The sequence below is a fragment of the Garra rufa genome, chromosome 10, assembly GCF_049309525.1.
Source record: "Garra rufa chromosome 10, GarRuf1.0, whole genome shotgun sequence".
NCBI classification, from domain to species: domain Eukaryota; kingdom Metazoa; phylum Chordata; class Actinopteri; order Cypriniformes; family Cyprinidae; genus Garra; species Garra rufa.
In genome coordinates, this window is record NC_133370.1 from 31,182,585 (window position 1) to 31,204,717 (window position 22,133).

Here is a 22,133-nt window from a genome sequence, read left to right on the forward strand (position 1 = left end):
CGCACATTCACACTGATAATGAACATTGATTTGCGCAGCTCGTCGGTAAACAACGGCTGTGTGTAGTATATACGGCTCAACGTGAAATCACGCACCTGATGGCATTTACCGCTGATTACAGAACCGGCTTTACTGACAAAACGCGCAAGCATTATCGGCCGATTCGTATCGGTGCATCCCTACTGTTAAAGGTTTTCACCAGATTTAACTTAAAAACCTATGTTCAGCAGCTGCCTTAAGTTTTTAAGTTAAATCAGCTTAAAACTACAAGTCATTTGAACATATTACAATAAAGATTAGTTGATTTAACTTGTGAGTTTAAATGACTTAAGTTGATTTAACTTAACATTTTAAGGCAGCTGCTAAACTTAAGCTTTTAAGTTGAAACAGGTGAAAAACAGGTGACTTTTTACAGTGTATAAATGTCTTTACCGTCACTTTTTGGTCAGTTTAATGCATTTTGCAACATAAAATTAAATAATAAATAAAATACAATACTGACCCCAAGCTTTTGAATGATCAATTTTTAATTTATGCCAAAAATCGTTAGGATATTAAGTAAAGATCATGTTCCATTAAGAGATTTAGTAAATTGCCTATGGTAAATATATCTAAACTTCATTTTTTATTAGTAATGTGCATTGCTAGAACTATATTTGGACAACTTTAAAGGCAATTTTCTCAATATTTTGAATTTTTTCACTCCAATTTTTCAAATACTTGTATCTTGAGCAAATATTGTCCTATCCTGACAAAACATACATCAATGGAAAGCTTATTAATTCAACTGATGTATAAAAAATTACCCATATGACTGGTTTGTGGTCCAGGGTCTAGTATAATTAAAAATAATTGTACATTTTGTCTAATAATTGATGTATTTTGAGTATATTTGTTTATATGCACAAACAAATATACATATTGTAATAGAATTTATGCAATGCACAAATCTGACATTTTCAGATCAGACATAATGGCTACTATAAAATACACTAAAATGTTTGAAACACAAAATGTGCAATCTAATGTTATCTGTTTGTTATTGTTATTTATTGGTCACCTTACTGTCTAAACATCAGTATCTGTATCAGTTTTTGAACAACCCATATCAAAGTTATTTTTGTTCATTACTGAATTTATGAAAATCTACATGCAGTCTGTTCAAAACTGTTTAAAGGCCTTTAAATATAGAAGGGGCTGTTTTGTTTTACAGCAGGGCAGAGAAATATCCCAGCGTACTGACAGCAGCTCGGTTCACAAACGACTAATCAAGCCACCTTCCTTCTTTGAAAATGAAAGGACAATTCTCTGATGTCAGGTTTGTTACTGCCCAAGGACTGAGATCATTTCTCTTTCAGCACACAAACGCTGGGTGACGAGAATCAATCAAACGCTGATTCACCGAATTGGCCAACACGGAGGAGAAGAAAAATTCACGGGAGCCAAGTGTGTCATCTGTTGCCAGAGTCTGTATGCGTGATGACAATGCTGTGCTGGATTCTGGTCCAGAACACTGGGTCTGTACTACTACAGCTGCTTGATTATAATGATATTCTGACCCCTGCTGATTCTAGAGGATCCACAATCCCTCTGATCAGTAAGTTGCCTCGGGCTTATCAGCTCTCAGCATGAGGAGGCTGCTGTCCCGAACATAAATATTAGATTTGAAAAATATAGGGCGAATATGAATCTAACAGAGAGCAAATAGAAAATACTGTTCGGGACGTTGGTTTTGTTTTTGTGATTATCTCTCTCTTGTTGTTTGTATTAGAACATTCAAATATTTAAATGAAAGATGCGTACTGTATTCAAACCTCCCTAAACTCTACATCACTGTGATTAGAATGACTGGCAAAAATAATTGTCTTGTGGAAACGACTAACATTGTGTTGAATGATTATAATGAGTGACACAAATAATTGTCTTGATATAAAGCACACCATTGCGTTGAAGGCTAAGTAGACTGCAGAAAACACTTGAGGTGCAAACACTCACCACACATATACAGACCCGGAGGCACACACACACACACACACACACACACACACACACACACACACACACACACACACCACTGAGAAGCTCAGCTCAGCTCCAGAGTTGCAGATTTGAAAAATAAAGCTCCTCAGCAGTCGGCAGGTGTTTGAACATCAAGCCCTGCTCACGTTTGGCCTGCTGTGTTGGGTTGGAGAGAAACCCGCTCTGACTGCAAAGACGAGAGATGCAAGCAGGCAGGAGGAATAAACACTAGTGAATGGAAGGTGAAGTGACCTATTTCTGTATGTGATGGCAGGGGTGTCTACATAAAAACAGCAAAACAAAGCTTCCTGTCTTAAGGCTAAATGGAATTACAAGTCTGATAAGATGCTCTGCATGTTCACTCTTTCATTCCTTCTTATGTACTACAGCACAATGCTACGATGAAATATCTGTTGGAAATATTTGTTTTTATAATAAAGCAGAAATCTGTAAACGACTTTGTGTGTTGATTTACTATACTCTGATATTTTTTAGACACATTTGTTTATCCTGAGGTGGATCTTATGTAAATCCCACCAGCATTTTAATTTAGTTTTTAATTATCAATCATTTCTATTTTTGAATTTCTATGCCTGCTAAAAGCTTAAAAAAAAAGGTTCTTTGAAGAGCTTTTAACATTCATGGAACCCTTCCATTGCTCTAAAGATTCTTTATAGTGGCAGAATGTTCTTTAAACTGCTAAAATGTGGTTCTTTTAAGTGGTTCTTTTAAGAAATCTTCACTAAAAGGTATTATTTGGACAACCCAATATGTTTTTATTTTTATGGAATTTCTGTAAAAATTTTTTATGTTTGCTGGATATTGCATAATACCACAGTTTAGGAACATAGTAACTTGGAGTCATCAGACTTTGAACCTCAGGGTTACTGAGAAAAAAAAAAAAGGAGAGGGGGCGGAGCCAGTAATATAATTTTCATAAGCCACTCCCCTTATTGTGAGACTGGCTCAAAACATTTAACCCTAGCCATAGGTTTTTCATCTTTGAGGTTTTAACAAATATGTAATTTGACTCAAGTCATATCAATATGCAGTAAAACTATATAAACTTGAAAATTATGACAACAATAATTAGATTAGATCTGAAAAATGTCAATATTATGAAACAGATGAGTATGTATCATTAAAAAAATGTATGTTTAAATGTGTTTTTAATAATACATCCACAGCATTTATTAATCATAGTTAATGTTAATTTCAGCATTGTTTAAATTACAAGTTGTGTTTTTAACATTAGTTAATGCACTGAACATGAACAAACAATGAACGACTGTATTTTTATTAACTAACATTAACAAAATAAATACTGTATATGTATTGTTCATTGTTTGTTCATGCTAGTTAATACATCAACTAATGGAAGCTTATTGTAAAGTGTTACCGATATTGTATACATGTATTTAAACATTAAAAACATGGATTATAAAATCAACACGTGCACGTGCAGACTAGCCTTACCCACCGTGTGTAAACTTTGACCCTAAACTTCGTCTGTTGTCGGAATCTACCATTTCAACCAGAACTACTAACATTTTACCCATTTCTGTTAATTTTCAAAATAAATAGAGTGAAAAGAGACAATAGATGTAAACAGGTGGTTTAAGAATATCACTTTACCCTGTCTGCGTCGATACAAAGTTCACAGCTGCTGCTGAGGTGAGATGTGATCGGTGACATAATGGACCAGTCGCGTGCTTTTAGGCGCGCTCACTAAAGTTCTGAGCGCGTGCTTTGATCTGCTGGCGTCGAGCGTTCTCGCGTCTCTTTAACGGAGGAGAGATCGGATCATAATACTGCAGATTGGACATAATGGCTACAATGCTGAGCAAAGAATTGCCGGATATCGAGGTAAAGCGACACTCGTAGTGTATCTGAGCTTTGAATATTGCGTTCGGTAAGACGTTTTTACAGACTCATCTGTTGCTAGACTATTTTTGGGCACGTGTCCATGATTTGAAGTCAGGTAAGGTGATTTGTGTGGGAGACTGGGAGACAAAACTTTGAAAGTTGAACTGTTGTGCATAATACAGACACATTGAAATAAGAAAAATTATGAATAAAAACATTGTTGATTTTAATAAAAATGTGCACTTTTTAACAGTATCCTACTTGTTCAGAATGACTAATTTAAAACTAAATCTAAAAGCTTATTGCACAACATATTATTCAGATTTCTACATTTGTGCACTAAATGTTTGTCCATTTACTTTGTAAAAGCTAGGATTTTCTTCTCCAGTCTTTAATATTAAAACTTGAAGGACAGTTAAACCCCCTGAATGTTTTAAAAGGTGGAGATGAATAGGTAAAATGAATAGGTTTTTTTCTAACATAGCCTTGTGTGCTGCTAGAAAGAGATTTCAGGACCTTGGACAGGGACTTAAGTAGTTGAGCTCACAGTAGCTGCTCAACACTGATGAAGCCATAATTAGTAGCTTAATGAAAATGTACAGTTCCAATTTAAGGATCATTTCCTCCAGATAAACAAGTGTACAGTCACATATGTTACGCATTTTCCTCTGATGTACTTCGGAGACAACAGGCCCTTTGATTTGTGAGCTGTGTATGCATGACGGCCTACACAGTTTTTGTCTTTCTTTTTCCCCCCCCAAAGCAAGGTACAGGCATTGACGAGTCTTTTTAGATTTCAAAGCAGTAAACATGCCTGTTAAATCATGTTTTGTTTCTGCCAAGTGCACTTAAGCAACTAGGTTGCTAATTTAGTGGCTAAATTAGTCTAGAAAAAAATAGGCATTACATTTTTTTTTAAAATGTCCCTGAATTAAAATCAATTAACCTAATCAAAACATAGGAAGTAATCAAATGTTTTGTTGCTTCTGAAATGGTGCAGTGCTTCCATTCAGGCCCATTCTCAACTTTGGTGTTGATGTATATCCGGTATTAGTTCCTGCTGTCCGTAGCATTTCCCTTGTTTGATCTAGCATTAGTGCATCTGATTTACATGAATCCTATCTGTCAGCGGTAAGCCTAAGAGAAAACGGTCTTCTTTATGACGTCTTGGTATGCATGGCACACAGCGGATGACATCTCTGCTCAGGTGAGATAAAGCGTTCTCTTTTAAGTTGAGCAGATATGGGCATTGACTTTCATAGAGAAAATAGAACTGTTACTGACGACTCTCATTAGCATTTCTATTCATGAGTGTTATGACTACGGCAACGTGACCTTGGCGTGCAGAGTGCACTTAAAACGTGCTCTAAACGACTCCTGTCTGCCACTGAAAATACCTCACTAAATGTCATAATAATGGCTGTCTGTGGGGCAATTAAATTGGCCATTCATTTTGGCAGTGCTGTCAGACGTCTCATTTTAATATCCTGCTTTTCCGAGAGCGCTAAACGTGTGCCTTTGTGTGTGCTCACGGATTCATTAAAAAATCCTCCGGGATGGCCATCAGTGTTCGTTAAAAACCAGATTAATGTGGCCGCTTACACAAAGGGCTACGGCTTTTTATGGAAGGCCCCGAACCCCAACAATGACCACTTCCTGATAGCGAGTCAAGTACCGTGATAGAAAATTGTCGACTTAAAAGCCAAAATTGCAATATGAACGTTATGAAAGCCCCATTAGCTGACAGACATCCATATCATGGACGTCAAAGTCAGATGCTGTACCTGCTGGAGCTTTTATCCGTGCCGTAAAAAAAGAAGTCATTTTCGGGTTCAGGAGGAAATTTGGGAATATTTTTAATCCAGTAATGGGCTGCGATTACATCTGGTTCTTACCAAGACATTGGCCTCATGACATATGCTACTGATGTAAGTGCTTATAAAAGTGGTTACATAGTGATTGCACAAGGTAGATACACCACTCTCTGTCAGTGAGCAAACGTGTGTACTGTTTGAAACAGATTAGATAGGAAGGAGGAGCTTTTTTTCTTTCTTTCCAAACAACTGAATTCAATGTGTTTGCTATGGCTGGTAAGAGTTATCATTTTATGATGTAAAATAAATAATAATAAATATAAAATATGTCACCCTGGATCACAAAACCAGTCATAAGGGTCAAATTGAAATTGAGATTTATTCATTATCTGAAAACTGGATAAATGAGCTTTTCATTGATGTATGGTTTGTTAGGATATGATTTGGCCAAGATACAACAATTTTAAGATCTGGAATCTGAGGGTGCAAAAAAAAAAAAAAAAAAAAAAAAATTAAGAAAATTGCCTTAGAGTTGTCGAAATGATGTTCCTAGCAAAGCATATTACTAATCAAAAATTAAGTTTTGATATATCTCCGGTAGGTAACTTAAAGGCATAGTTCACCCGAAAATGAAAATTTGATGTTTATCTGCTTACCCCCAGGGCATTCAAGATGCAGGTGACTTTGTTTCCTCAGAAAAACACAAACGAAGATTTTTAACGAAAACCGGTGCAGTCTGCCAGTCATATAATCGACGTGGATGGGCACCAAACCTTTAAAAGTAAACAAAAACATGCACAGACAAATCCAAATCACACCCTGCATTAATGTCCTAAAACACAAAACGATTGGTTTTTGCGAGAAACTGAACAGTATTTATATAATTTTTTACCTTTGATACCCAGCCACGTCCATCTGTCATGAGCACGAGCTTAACATCCGGCTCGTTACATGTGAACGCCGGAAGGGGAAATCAGTGAAAAGTCCCGGACGAGTTTCGCAAGCAACGTAATCTTTTAGCTTTAAATCGGTTTGAACAATCAGGATAAGCACAAGTAATTACCATTTTGAATAGCCGCTATACCCACAATCTCTGTGCACTGTGTAAACAATGAGTGTTGTATACATGCGACAGATTGCTTCCGGTGTTTGCGTATACTACGCCAGAGCGCGTTCACATGTCACGAGCCGAATGCTAAACTCGAGCTCATGACAGATGGACGTGGCTGTGTATCAAAGGTAAAAAATGATATAAATACTGTTCAGTTTCTCACAAAAACCGATCGTTTCGTGTCTTAGGACATCAGTGTATCGTCACGAGCCGCAGGGTGTAATTTGGATTTGCCTGTGCATGTTTTTGTTTACTTTTAAAGGTTTGGTGCCCATCCACTCACATTATTTGGCTGGCAGACTGCACCGGTTTTCGTTAAAAATCTTTGTTTGTGTTCTGCTGAGGAAACAAAGTCACCTACATCTTGGATGCCCTGGGGGTAAGCAGATACACATCAATTTTTCATTTTGGGGTGAACTATCCCTTTAATGGAGCATGATGTTATTAATCGAATGATTTTTGGCATAAAAGAAAAATCCATAATTCTGACCCATACAGTGTATTTTTGGTTTTTGCTACAAATATACTCATGCTACTTAAGACTACTTAAGTGGTTTTGTGGTCCACGGTCAGCTTTGATATCACTGGAATAAATCAATTTTAACATATGTTAAAATAGAAAAAAGTTATATTTAAATTATAATAGTATTTCACAATATTACAGTTTTTACTGTTTTTTGATCAGATAAATGCAGACTTTGTGAGCATAGTGAGATTTCTTTTAAAAACAAAAACATAATCATAATAAATAATAAAAAAAAAATAATCATTCCAGTAATATGACAGATAGATAGATAGTTACGACAAGAACTCAGAGTTAAACTGTGTCAGAACAAATTAATCTTGATAACCACGAATGAATTAGTCAAGCCAAAATTTATTCAGGCACCTTCAAAATTTCTCACATTATCACAATTTATTCGCTATAGTTTAGAAAATGGTGATAAAATATGACAAGAACTGAAGAGTTAAACTGTGTTAGAAAAAAATCATCTGACAATGTCAGATAACTTTGAAAGAAAGGTATGTAACAAAACATGGTGAGGTTAAAGTGTCAAATCAAAGTTTTGATCCTAAATTTATATTAATTTTACTGGTAGTCCACTGTATGAAGAATTTGGTGTGTGAATAATTTTTGGTTTGACTGTATACACACACACACACACACACACACACACACACACACACACACACACACACACACACACACACACACACACACACACACACACACACACACACATTATTTTACAGATAGATAGACAGATAGATAGAATTGCCAGAATTCAACAACATTTTTACCTTTTACCTTAATCATTACATTGAACTTATTGACCCTGGTTGCTTAAAAAAAGTGCTTGAAGGACATTGATTAGCCTGCAACCCTTCAGCTTGGGTTATCATAGTGTCATCCACTCAACCAGTTCATGACCCTAAGTCAATGATTATCCCAGGCACATGTGATCAGTATTAAGAAATCTGTTCACAAACAGCCTGTTCAGACCCTTTGAACAGCATGACTTGCCTGTCATCTGGAACACAGAATTTTGATCTTGGTCCATCCTGTTACCCTTTCCTTAGTTTAAAATAATAAACATTAATGCATACATTTTCTTACTCTGATCCTGTTTTTGAGGAAGTGCTAAATGTAGGACAGAATACAGGGTTTAGTTGCTTAAATACAGTACATCCAACATGTTATGACATGTCTTGAGAACTAAATCTGACCAACTAAGTCTTAGCCTAGGTGCTTTTCTTACGTTTTGAATTTCAAATTAGACCAGTCTAACAATCTAATAGTTCCTGCCATTGGACTGAGTGATTTAAGATCTTAAAGGGATAGTTTACCCAAAAATGAAAATTTGATGTTTATCCTCATACCCCCAGAACTTCCAAGATGTATGTGACTTTGTTTCTTCAGTAGAACACAAACGAAGATTTTTAATTCAAACCGTTGCAGTCTGTTAGTCATATAATGGCAATCAATGGTTACCAAATCTTAAGAGTAAAAAAAAAAAAAAATACACAGACAAAACCAAATTAAACCCTGCGGCTTGACATTACATTGAGGTATTTAGACACGTAATGATCGATCTGTGTGAAAAACTGAATTATGATTATTTACCTCTGATCCACCAGAACATTCAGCTGTTTGAAGCGCGTGCACATCAGCCAGCGCGTGGCGTGTCAACGTGGCAATGTAGTCGGTGAAAATTCAACACTCCCAGATGAGTTCACACAAGAAAATGTAATCTTTAAGTTTTTAATCAGTTGCCAGAATCAGGATAAGCACAAGTAATTACCATTTTGAGAGGCCATTATGCACATTATGTAAACAATGAGTGACGTATACACGCGGCAGATCGCTTCCGCTGATGTGAACGTGCTCAGGAGAGTAGAACTCTCTAGATTCAGAGGTAAATAATGATATAAATATTGTTCAGTTTTTTGCACAGACCAATCGTTTTGTGTCTTAAGGCCTCAATGTATCATCCCGAGCCGCATGGTTTAATTTGGTTTTGTCTGTGTATGTTTTTTTGACTCTTGAAGATTTGGTAATCATTGACTGCCATTATATGACTGACAGACTGCAACGGTTTGAGTCAGAAAACTTAATTTGTGTTCTACTGAAGAAACAAAGTCACCTACATCTTGGATGCCCTGGGGGTAAGCAGATAAACATCAAATTTAAATTTTTGGATGAACTATCCCTTTAAAGAGACAATTCACCCAAAAATGTACGTGCCTTAATGTTGTTCCAAATTACTTACTTTCTTTTGTGGAACATTGAAGAAGGTATTTTGAGTAATGTCTATATTGTTTTTTTCTTTTCTTATATGATGTTGTCTTGGAGTATATACATTCTTCAGTATAACTTTAAAGGGGTCATGAACTGCCTTTTTTATTATAATTTTATTTTATAATGTTATCAAGATTTTTACATCAAAAACATTATAATCTAGAAGTAGTAGGCTATATTCTGTTCTGTTTTGACGCCGTCATCAGAACACAGAACAGGTGTAGCTGATTTGTAGACTCGGAAGTAAATGCTCACTGCTATGCAGTGTTGGGCACGTACCTTTAAAAAAGTAATTAGTTATAGTTACTAGTTACTTCTCACAAATAGTAACTGAGTTAGTAACTGAGTTACATCATTTATAAAAGTAACTAATTACCAGGCAAAGTAACTATTGCATTACTTTAAAAAAAAATCTAATTTAATATAACTATAAAATAAATATAAAGCATTGTACACTAACCTACACTATTTTAATGTTGTTGTGGGACAACGTTAGAGACAACTATCAAATTCAACATATTATTATAAATATCATCATTACTATAGTGGAACAATAAAGCACAATAGATGGTTTAGAACTTTAAATATTTATTGCACAGACCGACGCAGAGTGACTCTTTTTTTTTCCTGGGCATAAGTTGCACGTTACATAAACATTTTTGCCTTTCACCTCAGCGAGGGAAAAGTAGTGCTTATTATACTTCCAGTTTGCGAAAGCTACCTTTGAACTTGTTGGACTTGCCATCGTTGTGACTCCTGGATGTTGGTGTGTGAGACTGATCGTGCGTGTGCTTGTGTGTGAACACCCGCACTACTCTGCCTCTGATTGGCAAACAATGGAAATTTACTCAATCTAAGCCAATCATCGCGTTCTCAGTTACACCACGTTTACAGACACACCAATCATCATCACTGGTTATGTGTCCCTCCCCGGCCCCGAACACAACCACACACAAACACACACGCCCCAGGGAAAGAGAGGTCCTATGGCTGAGAGAGACGCTACTCACATGAAAACCGCTTCAGTGTTCTCAGTTATAGTAACGCGCATTTTATTGTCAGTAACGGTAACGGCGTTGTAACGGGGGAAACAGTAATTCGTTTGATTACTCGTTACTGAAAAAAGTATCGCCGTTAGTAACGCCGTTTATTTATAGCGCCGTTATTCCCATCACTGCTGCTATGATTGGCAAATAGTTGTGGATGTTTGACAGCCTACATCCTTGATAGATTGGCACTGCTTCGATTTAGGTTAAAAACGCATAAATAGTCAGTACATATCAAATGATCTGTAAAAACAGAGAAAGCAATAGTGACCACATAATAAAACCAGTTACTCACACTTGTTTGGTGCGACATTACTGTCGGATCCAATATAGTTGGCACAGTGTTGTCTTTTAGCTTAAATTTTCTGAAAATCCTGTTTCTAACTGTGACTTGTTTGTAAATGAATCTGCGGCAAAATGAAATGAACAAAGGACCAAGTTCTTACTCACACGGTCTGGAACTTAATTAAAAATATAGCTCATCTACTCTGTCGCTAACATTAGGATCAGAAGGAAGTGAATGCAAATACTGTTCAGCATCTTGTCTTGGGAGCCATCTTAATTTGTATTGTCAAACGATCAAGGGATTTTGATTTCTCAGTTCATGACCCCTTTAATGAATATTTTCAGAAACGTTTAATACCTTATTACTAAAAATAATGTGAAGAATGTGTGAACGTGGTTGGTCAAAAGCATAGTAGGCCTCTCACAGATGCCTAGCCAGTGATCGGATGTGCTTTTCTGTCTGAATCAGCTCCATTTCACTCATTACATGCTCTGAAACCTGAAGAGAAGCTTCAGCAGACCTTTAGCTGAGCAAGATGATGTTGATGCCAAATGATCTGTATTGCTCTCTATAATTATGTTACAGGACTAAATGATATTCTGGGCTTGTGCTGAACATTGCTGAGCTGCTGGAGTGCTGTGGCTTCATTTCAGCTATGGAGGATCAATTCCTGTATTGATTTCAGGCGAAAAGACTAGGCAAGAATCTCTGTAGATTGTGTTTAACTATTCCGCCTTAGGGAGGGAGGGGGCTGTGTTATGAAAGATGAAGTGTGCTTCGGAAAGGGGTCAAGTTGCCTACATTGAGATCATTGCATAAATGCTTTTAGTTATGAATTTGCCCTTTTTTTTGCATCTGGATGATGTTTCATTAGTATTAATTATAGCAGAGAACACCTGAACTCATTTAGACGGAGACAAAAGCTTGCTTTTAGTGTGGACTCAATGTTCTGGGTTGGTGCTGTCGTTTATAAATTACCCATTTAAAAGTTCACATTGAAACCCACATTGGGCTTCAAAATCTAATTTGAAACTTTACTTATGCATAAGGTTTTAGGACTTAGAAAAAATGTAAAACGAGGTATTATATAAATGACAGAATAAAATAAATAAGATAGACTGGAGATTTCTACTTGTCATTTATCATGTGAATCCTTGTACAGTGAAGATTAAGATGCACTTTGGATCATCAAATCACGTAAATATATCACGTAAATATAAATTATACTAAAATAAATAAAAATATAATTGTATTAAGTAACGGTGGTAAAAACATTCATAATGTTACAAAATGTTTATTTCAGAAAAATGCTTTTAAAAAAAATCACAGTTTTCACAAGAACATTAAGCATATTCGTTTCCGGAACTGCAAATCAGCATATTAGAATGAATTCTGAAGGATCATGTGACACTAAAGACTAGAGTAATGTCAGCTGGCATGAATAAATTAAAAATAAAAATATTTAAATAGAAATAAGGTATATTTTTTATTAAATACATGCAGCCTTTGTGAGCCAGGCTTGTGCACAATTCAGAATTGAATTGAGAATGACTTCAATTCTTGAATTTGAATTGATGTCAAAAACAGGATCTAGAATTACAATTCGAATTTTAATTAAAGGAAGCAGAATTGCAATTCAATACAAATTCAAAGGAATTCATATACATAAGTGAAGTGTTACATTGTGTTATTTGATTACTTTGAAATGAAAATAACATTTTGAACAAAACGAATCAAACATTGAGGGAGTAATTTATTTCAAGAATTTGATCATTATCTATAGAGTCAATTCAATTCAAATTCCAACTCATGAATTGAATGGCGGCCAATTCTGAAATTCTGAATTGTGCACAAGCCTGTTGTGAGCACACAATACTTCCTTTGAAAACATTGAAAAAGCTTTCAAAAATGGATTTGCTTTAAGCATATTTCAGTGGGAGTGTATATATATATTACACCCTATGAAAGGCTTGCAGAATCCTTATATGACATCAGACAACATCATTTGCTATCATTTGATCATATTCACTGTTCTGGATAGGGAGCAGATTTTGCTTACTTTGGCAGGAAAAAAGCCAGTATTGATTTGTTGTCTCAGTGGATCACTATGACCAGCAGAGAGTGATAATGCCAGTCTCCAGAGCTCTCCCTGTGGAAATGAAACACAGCACATCCCATGCTGCTTAAAATGCCTTCTCTTTCTTGCCAAAGCCTGGCATGTTTTAATGAAATGTATACACTTGCTCTTCAGTGTGCGATTCTGCTTTGATTTCATTCTGTTGAATTCCACAGCTTTTTTTTTTTTTTTCATCTTGCGGCTTTGGTATTTTGAGAGGAGAAACCTACCTCACGGAAGAAACTCGAACCTTGCTGACATTTTAAAACAGGTTTTATTTCAAGCGACAAAGCGATGTACCCTCTTGTGAACGGAGTTCAATCTCATGAAGGCTTACTGTATATATCTAGTAAAAGAAACCCATAATACCTCACCAATTACCTTAAGACCTTTCGAAGTGAATACACAAAAAGCAATAACTACGCAGAGCGATCCTCTGTTTGGTCATAAAATTGGGCCCACACTTTCATTTCCATCTTTGTTCTACTAAAAGCCTATTTGACATGAAATAGACTATGATTTCCATCTAGAGCTTGTTTAACCGTCACAGAGGGACTTTAGAGGAGATATTGATCTCTTCTTATATAGATCTTTTCTTCTTATGGATGTGTTTCCCCTTACACGATATTGATCTAATTGGCAAAGGTGCACAATGTTTTTCATTGCTTACAAGAAACAGCCTTCACTCTAAAATCATTAAGTCACTCTAAACATACAGGGCATGTTTCTGTACTGGCCTTGATTAAGTGTTCTTTTTTATTATTAATACATGTTTGTTTTTCCTTTTTCGGCTCTGTGCGGAATGTGCGCCACTTTGAGGTTGCCGGCCATAGATTTCCAGATCTTTTCATCTGTGACTGGTCAAACATGGCTTAACTCGCTCATCATTACTTCAGCTTCTCAGACTGAGCCTATTTATGGCAAATAAACAGTAGCTTGACTGACTTATCTGCAGTCCCAGCAAGAGAACAATACTATGCAAACTAATTTCTGTGAGAGATGAAATGAATGAAAACAAAGATGATTTCCTTTAAACAACACTGTTTAGGATTGTTATTTCCATCTAGTTTAAACTGTGCTAAGATTGCCAAACTAAATGCTACGGACTATATGCTGAAAGGCTATATGCTGGCAGCTTTGTAGTTTTCTTTTGAAAAGTGAGACTGTTTTGCATTATTTAACAGTCAGAAATTTACTAAATATTTGCCGTCATGCAAATAAACAACAAAATCATGGTTGGGTAAAAATGAAATGTTGCTTTTATGACACTGCAGCTCTGATGTCTCTTGTTTCAAACAAATGCACAGACTTCAGAATTAATATTACTGTAATATTATTACAGTAAACATTTTAGGCAAACATTTCAGGAATGTTCTCCATATAGTTGACTTCAATGGTGACTGCAAGTTTGAACTTCCAAAATGCAGTATAATTGCAGCTTCAAAGGACTCTAAACAATCCCAGCCGAGGAAGAAGGGTCTTATCTAATGAAATGATCCGTTATTTTCTAAAAAAAAATGACAAATTATATACTTTCTAACCTAAAATGCTCATCTTGTCTAGCTCTGTGTGTACTCTGTGTATTCCAGTTCATGGCAGTTGAATAACTCCCATCTCATTTTCTCATCCAACTTCAAAATTGACCTACATTGCTGCAGAAGTACCAACCCAGTGTTTACAAAGTGAAAGTGCAAAGAGGGTCAAACATTCTTCACAAAAAAAGGTAAAACAAAAAAAGCGATGTAGGACGATTTTTAAGTTGGAGGTAAACAAATAAGATGGGAGTTTTTTTGACATACCCTAACTATCGACGAGCATTTGAAGTTAAAGTATATAAATTGTCAACTTTAAAAAAATATATATATTGTTTCACTAGATAAGACCCTTCTTTATCGGCTGGGTTTGTTTAGAGCCCTTTGAAGCTGCATTTAAACTGCAATTTGTAAGTTCAAACTTGTGGGCATCATAGAAGTCCACTATATGGAGAACATTTCTGAAATTTGTTCCATCAAAAAACATAATTTCTTTACGACTAAAGAAAGAAAGACATAAACATCTTGTATGACAAGAGTGTGAGTAAGTCAATGTGGGTAGTCACCCTAAAATGAAAATATCCCCATGATTTACTCCCTCAAGCTAGGTGTATATGACTTTCTTCTTTTAGACAAATACATTTAGAGTTATATAAAAAAAATTCCTGTCTCTTCAAAGCGTTACAATGGCAGTAAATGGGTGGTAATATTCAACATACCACTAAACGGTGTTCATCCATCATAAAAGATGCCCCATATGCTCCTGGGGGTTAATAAAGGCATCCTGAAGCAATTTTGTGTGTGTGTGTGTGTGTGTGTGTGTGTGTGTAAGAAAAATATCCATATTTAAAACTTTCTAAACCATAATCTCTAGCTTTGACTGTTTCAGCAGTGTTTACAATAAAACGCCATTCCAGCTGATGACGTAAGACGTAGGCGCAGCAAAGACAATAACTATAAAGATAATGATAAAGATATATATTTATAAAAATCGTTTGTTAGTTGAGCCTGATAAACGTTCATTGTCACAGCTGTAAACACAGCGGCTTTCTTTTTCCCTGAGGGGGTTGGCATCACAGCATCTCTCTTTCCAGGTTAAAGAACGTGACGCACACGTCTCCTGGAAATCCTGTATAACCAATCAAATGACGACTTGGAAACTCCTGAAGTCTTTCCAGTTTTGTGTGTTTATTAAATGCATATGGATATTTTAGAATACAATTATAATTGAAGATTAAAATATGAAAGTTTCATGCAAGACCTACCTTTCCAGCTCAGTGCTCTATACCCCAAAAGCTAAGAATGATTTACACATGCTACATATTAATACTGTTATCAATAATTTATCCCTCCATGCTTCTAAGAGTAAATGGAAGGCCTGTAAGGACTGTTTCCTCCATCGTACTATATTTATTGTCAAACATATTTCTTCTGAAAGTTTTGTAGCATAAAATGACAAAACACACCACTAAAATTTGTTTGGGAAATGGTGCATGACTGATTGTAAACCACATTAATTGGACAAATATTCACACAGATAACGCTGAAGTGTCACCACGGCGTTCAAGTGTCGTGGCAGGAATTTCCGTCAATGTCCTCTTTTTAGGTGAAGGTTTTTCTGACACCTGGCTCATGGGTTAGAATGCCAAAGTGGCTTATTTCAATTTGCTCCTGGCCTCCTGTTCTGGCCTTTGTCCGATAGTGTTTCAACACAGTGAAATGACTGTGGACATGGTATTCTTTTACACTACGAAGAGCATGAAATTGGTATTAGTGTGATGGTAATGGTTGCTTCTCCCTCACTTGTTCTCTTCTCCCTCAGTAAACTGCCTGTTAATTGTGTTTGCCATTAAAAGATCCCACACTGGTGCCTGCCTTCAGCTCCTCGAGTGTGGTGGGGTGATTTGACTGGCAGGCGTGAAGGTGCCGTACGTATTTGAAACGAAGGTTGCTCCTGAATCAAATGATGATGGTCCCCATCATGGCTCTCATTTCACACTTTACTGTTTCAGTCGAACCCCTCTTTATTGGCCCCGCTGCTCTGGTGTTCTAATCAGTGTTGTCACAGATGGCTTTGAAGGACCTTGACTTGAGCGTGCTTTGTAGTTCATATCAATGTTTTAAAATGCTTTCATGTTTGTGGAACACAACTGCATGATTATCTTAGCTTTTTCTTCTTATTATTCAAGTGTTGGCTAATATTACTTTTAAATGTAATGGTTTGCAATACTGAGTTAGTCAGAAGAAAATATAAAAATACTTTTTGAGGAAAGTGATGAATTACTTTCAGTTGACTGAGAATACAAGGGCATGATTGGCTTGCAGGCATTTTTAATTTCAGAAGTGCTACTTTTGGCATGTTTATAACCAAATGTATATTGTGTGCAGTGATGTATAGGGAATACTAGGAAAAAAAAAAATCTGAATATGACTATTTTTATACAGAACTCACAAGGTGTAATGTCCCTATACTAGATAGATAGGGGATTTGTGACACATCAGGATTTTTAGATTAGTGGAGTAGTGCTCACTGTATAAATTAAAGGCTGCTCTCACTTTAAGACAAAATGCACAGATCTATTAGATATATTAATACACATCCAATTTCTTTCTGTGTACGTTAACTTCACTTAAGAGATAACCGACTGTGTTCACAAGAATACTTGCCGAGACCGGTATTTTTAAAGAATTTTGTATGTATCTGTTCATTCAAGCGCAAAGAGACATGAAAGAGAATTCTGTGTTTCTGTGAATTCTGTGTTTGTGTACTGTTTGCTGTCTGAAACGTGTCTTTCTGACAGTGTGTGTGCAGACAAAACAGAATGTGAGTACTGAACTGACTTCTCTTTCACCTCTTCTTGCACTTAAACAGTTTAAAATCACTTGAATGTTTAAAGTGGCAAGTCTAATATGTGACTCTCGACCACAAAACTAGTCATAAGTGTCAATTTTTTTATTTATACATCATCTAAAAGCTGAATGAATAAACTTTCAATCGATGTATGGTTTGAAAATTGAAAGAAAAAAAATTTAAAACTGTTTGAAAATCTGGAATCTGCGGGTGCAAACAAATGTAAATTCTGAGAAAATCGCTTTTAACGTTGTCCAAATGTAGTTCTTAGCAATGCATATTACTAATCAAAAATTAAGTTTTAATATATTTACAGTAGAAAATGTACAAAATATACTTAATATCCTAATGATTTTTGGCATAAAAGAAAAATCGATAATTTGGACTCATACAATGTATTTTTGGCCATTGCTACAAATATACCTGTGCTACTTAAGACTGGTTTTGTGGTCCAGGGTCACATTTTTGCATCACTCTATAATGGTTGAAACTACTACTTATTCAATTAACTAAATTTTCAACACACAATTTTAAATAGAATAGTTAATAAACAGTTATAAAAGTCAAAAGTCATTTCATACATTCTTTTGAAGTTTAGCTAGGGGGGGTTCTTTGAATCATTTGTACCATCATCCTGCACATACTAAACTTATGTCTAAATGTCTTTCAATTTAAAAGTTAATGCACATATTCCTTAAGAGAGACATCTTGTCTCATCTTACCCCATGTGTATAACACGATACACCATGCAATTGTGGTGTAAATTTAGCAAGTATGCCTATTAGGATACTTTACTCATTACTATTACTTAAAAGTTAATAGTCTGTTTATGTAACACTGCATCACTTTTACCAGCATTTAACAACGTATCATAATAATTATGGTGTGTAGAGTGTGAAGATTCATTGCAGTGGTCATATGTCTTGAAAAATTCCTGTTGTTTACTTTATTTGTTCTGCACTGATTAAAAAAAAACAATGGTCTTGCATTGGTTGAACCTTTAACCTTTTAACAACCTTGATTATGTTTAATTGTTCTTCAGAGTATCCTTGCCTTGAACCCAAGGGTGAAGACCCACGCAAATCTCCATTCCACCGCCTCTAAGAAGAATGAGAAGAAGCACTGGAAGAGAAACCCAGAGAGGAGCTGTGATGTGAGTATTGTAAACAAAAACAAAAACAAAGACAAGTTCTTCTCACAGAATGCCTGAAATAACTCACTTTTCCAAAAATCTCACATGTATGGCTGCCTTTGAGTTTTTACATTAAATATTAAAGAAACAGCCAATGGGAAGAAAAGCCCTTGTCACGGTATTGCGAACTTGCATGTCTTTCCTTGTTCGTGGAATGTTTACATGCTGCTGATTGTCACAATGTGTTACGGTCACAAAGTACAATGGAAATTAGAGGGTAAAGAAGAAGAACAGCGCACCGTGGAGATGTTAGAGCTGGTTCTCTGAACCTCCTGGAAGCTGCATCCCTCATATTCTCTTCTGAGAGCAAACTTCGTCCCAGTTTACCGATGATAATGAGTACTCTGTGATGTAGTTTATGGTGTGGTGATTCAATGATTATGTCGGCGATAGCCGTGATCATATTACTCTGATGAGCAGTAATAGGGCCGAAGATTATAATTCTATAATTAGTTCCAGCCGCCTAGTTTGTCCAATTATTGTAGAGATTCAAATTTTGACTCCTTCTGCCCTTTTGCTTACAATTTGTCAGTGAGTAATTCTTTAGCACTCATCAGAAAACCGCAGCAAAAGCCTAAAGGAGACATTATGAAAATGCATCATAAGCAGATGCCCCCCCCCTTCCCAAATCCCCCAAGTGGATTAAATATTCCAAATTTCCTCTCAATTATTATCATATTCTGTGAGCCCTATGAGTCAAGGCTCATAAGCATATTCAAATGTTCATTTTAAATGCTTTTTCACCATGTGGCGACTGTGTTGATGAAATACCAAATCTTGTTTCCAGAGCTTGCATATTAATTAGCTGTTAAATTATACTACCAATTCCCAGCACTAAGCATTTTGTCTAATTAATAATAATAAAGCCCCCAAGATGTTGGATTAGACTAATCCTTTGCAGGGGGAAAATGCTACACATAATTTCAAGAGAAAATGTCAATGGTTATCCCAGTCCCAACAATGCCTCAGTGTAATTGGAAATGTAATTATGTTTCATTTTACCACACAGATGAGTTTTAATACCACACAGAAGCTGTGAGATTAGTCTACTGTGACACAGGGTTGACCAAGGTCAAGTATTTTCGCATTTGAAATGACAACACAAAATAACACATGGTGCTTTATATGATATAGGAAAAGGTACGTGAATAAAAATGTGTATCAGAAAGAATATGTGAGTGCATTGCCCACTCATTGGAGAAACACACTGCAATTAGATTCCATCACAAACGCTCTATTTATTATTATTTTTCTATTATTATTTTTAACATGCAATTTCTACACAGTATCAAGGCTTGTTTGTAAAAGTATTACAAACAAGTCGTGTTACATTCCAAATTCTCTGATGTGAGTAAATCATAAGGTTTTAATTACTGAAAATGATCTCGCTCCCGCACATATCACATTCAAAATGAGACTCCTGAACTTGTTTAGCATGATGCAATTGGTCACAAGACACACAAGAGCCAATTGCATTTTACAATCAAAGCTTACGGTTAGCTTCTTCTGGCGGCAATTTTTTAATTTGTGCACAGACTGCACACAGGATGAGCTTTACTGTGTATAGAAATGGCGATCGCGTCTTTCCTCTTAGAAATCAATAATTTTGCCTCAAAATACTTGGGACTTTTTAAATAAATTGTGACTGTAGTTGTATCTGCCTGTTATATCCTGTGTTTTATATTGACAAATTGCAGGGGTTGGGTTACGTGCTTATAAATGTGTAAATAATGTAATGTTAAAAAATAGTTTTAACTGTTTGCATTGAACAAAACACACTCCAACATATATGCAATAATGGCAAAATTATTACCCAATATGTATATACACCCAATATAGTCATGTATCATGACGATTAAATTCCCAATGCCTTTCGAATCAGCATATTGACCAAATATTTTTTTTATTTAAAGCAATGGAGGACCCGGCACGTCGAAGTGAGAATGTGTTGTATTTTTATATTTGAGAACATTTTGTACATTTTCGCATTCATTTTATCTGCTGTTAATTTTTACTGAACATTTTACATAGTTAATCCAAAAATCCCTAAAAATTATTCACCCTATTCTCATTCCAAACCCGTAAGAACTTTATCTTTGGAACACAAATTAAGATATTTTTGATAAAATCCAAGAGCTTTCTCAACCTGCATAGGCAGCAAAGGTAAGTAAGGTAAGAAAGGTAGTAAGGACATTGTTAAAATTTCCATGTGACATTAGTGGTTCAACTGTTTTTTTATGAAGCTATGAGAATACTTTCTGCGCGCAAAGAAAGCTAAATAACAGCCTTATTTAACAATGTCTTCAATTTCATTCAGGAGAGTATCACAATGCATGTGTGTGCATTCCTCTGCCTGCAAAAAAGCTCAGCGCATCCAGGTCCTGCATTAGAACTCTGGCTCTTGTGTCAGCAGCACCATGAATGGCATCAGGGAATGGCACAGAAGAGAAAATGAATGAATGAAGTCATTATTTTTGTTTTCTTTGTGCACAAAAAGTATTCTCTTGCTTCATAAAATTATGGTTGAACCGCTATTTTATGGATGTCCTTCTTCCTCTCTGGGCATTGAACATGTCAGTTGCGTTGCTGTCTATGGAAGGTCTGAAAGCTTTTGGATTTCATTAAAAACAACTTAATTTGTGTTCCAAAGATGAACGAAGGTCTTATGGGTTTGGAATGACATGAGAGTGAGTAATTAATTACAGAATTTAAATTTTTGGTTGAACTGTCCCTTTTTATTTATTTTTATCAAGATTTTAAAAATTCCAAGTTTTTTGCTAGTTGTCTATTTTTGCTACTGTTTATCATGTAGTGAATTCCTGGTGACTACATGTGTCAGCACTGGTTAGCAAGCACAGAAAGTCTTTTGTTAAACTAAACCGAACAATAGCTTTCAGGAACAGGATTAAGAACACTAACAATATAAATCTGGAACAGGTGGACACAATAGGTTGCTAAGGGAACACATAATCACACATTCATTAGGAAATATAATCAAACTCAACACAGGAGCAAGGAACACTAGAACTAAACCAGAACAGAACATACATGTGACAGTAATAGTACTCACATCTCTAAATGTAAAATGTTTGCAGTTTCTAGAGACAGATTGTGCAGTTATAGCCATTGAACATTATATTTGAAAGCCAACATTTTTCACATTCAATAGGCCTTAACTTAAAATAATCTGACTTCTTATTTATGTATTTTTTCTACCATTCAAGAAGTATTTTTACTACTATTTTAAAAGATTGGGGTCACCATTGCTGCATTTATCTGATAAAAATACAGTACAATACAATACTGTTGTGAAATAATACAATTTCAAACTGTAAAACTTAATGTATTACTATGATTGCAAAGCTGAATTTTCAGCAGCCATTACTCCAGTCTTCAGTTTCACATTAACATTCATAAATCATTTGTGTTTTTTGAACAGCATTTATTTAAAAAATTAAACATTTTGTAACATTATAAATGTCTTTACAATAATTTTTGAT

General features: G+C 35.6%; 1 protein-coding gene across 1 annotated transcript in view; it reads left to right on the plus strand.

Moving 5' to 3' along the window:
* Window positions 1–3,721: 3,721 nt before the first annotated feature.
* dpydb (dihydropyrimidine dehydrogenase b) overlaps window positions 3,722–22,133 on the plus strand; it is a 212,100-nt gene continuing 193,688 nt past the window's right edge. The window contains exons 1-2 of the mRNA XM_073849425.1: window positions 3,722–3,885; window positions 18,484–18,594. Of these exons, the coding sequence (XP_073705526.1) occupies window positions 3,847–3,885; window positions 18,484–18,594 (150 nt within the window). The 5' untranslated portion in view covers window positions 3,722–3,846. The remainder of the gene's footprint in view (window positions 3,886–18,483; window positions 18,595–22,133) is intronic.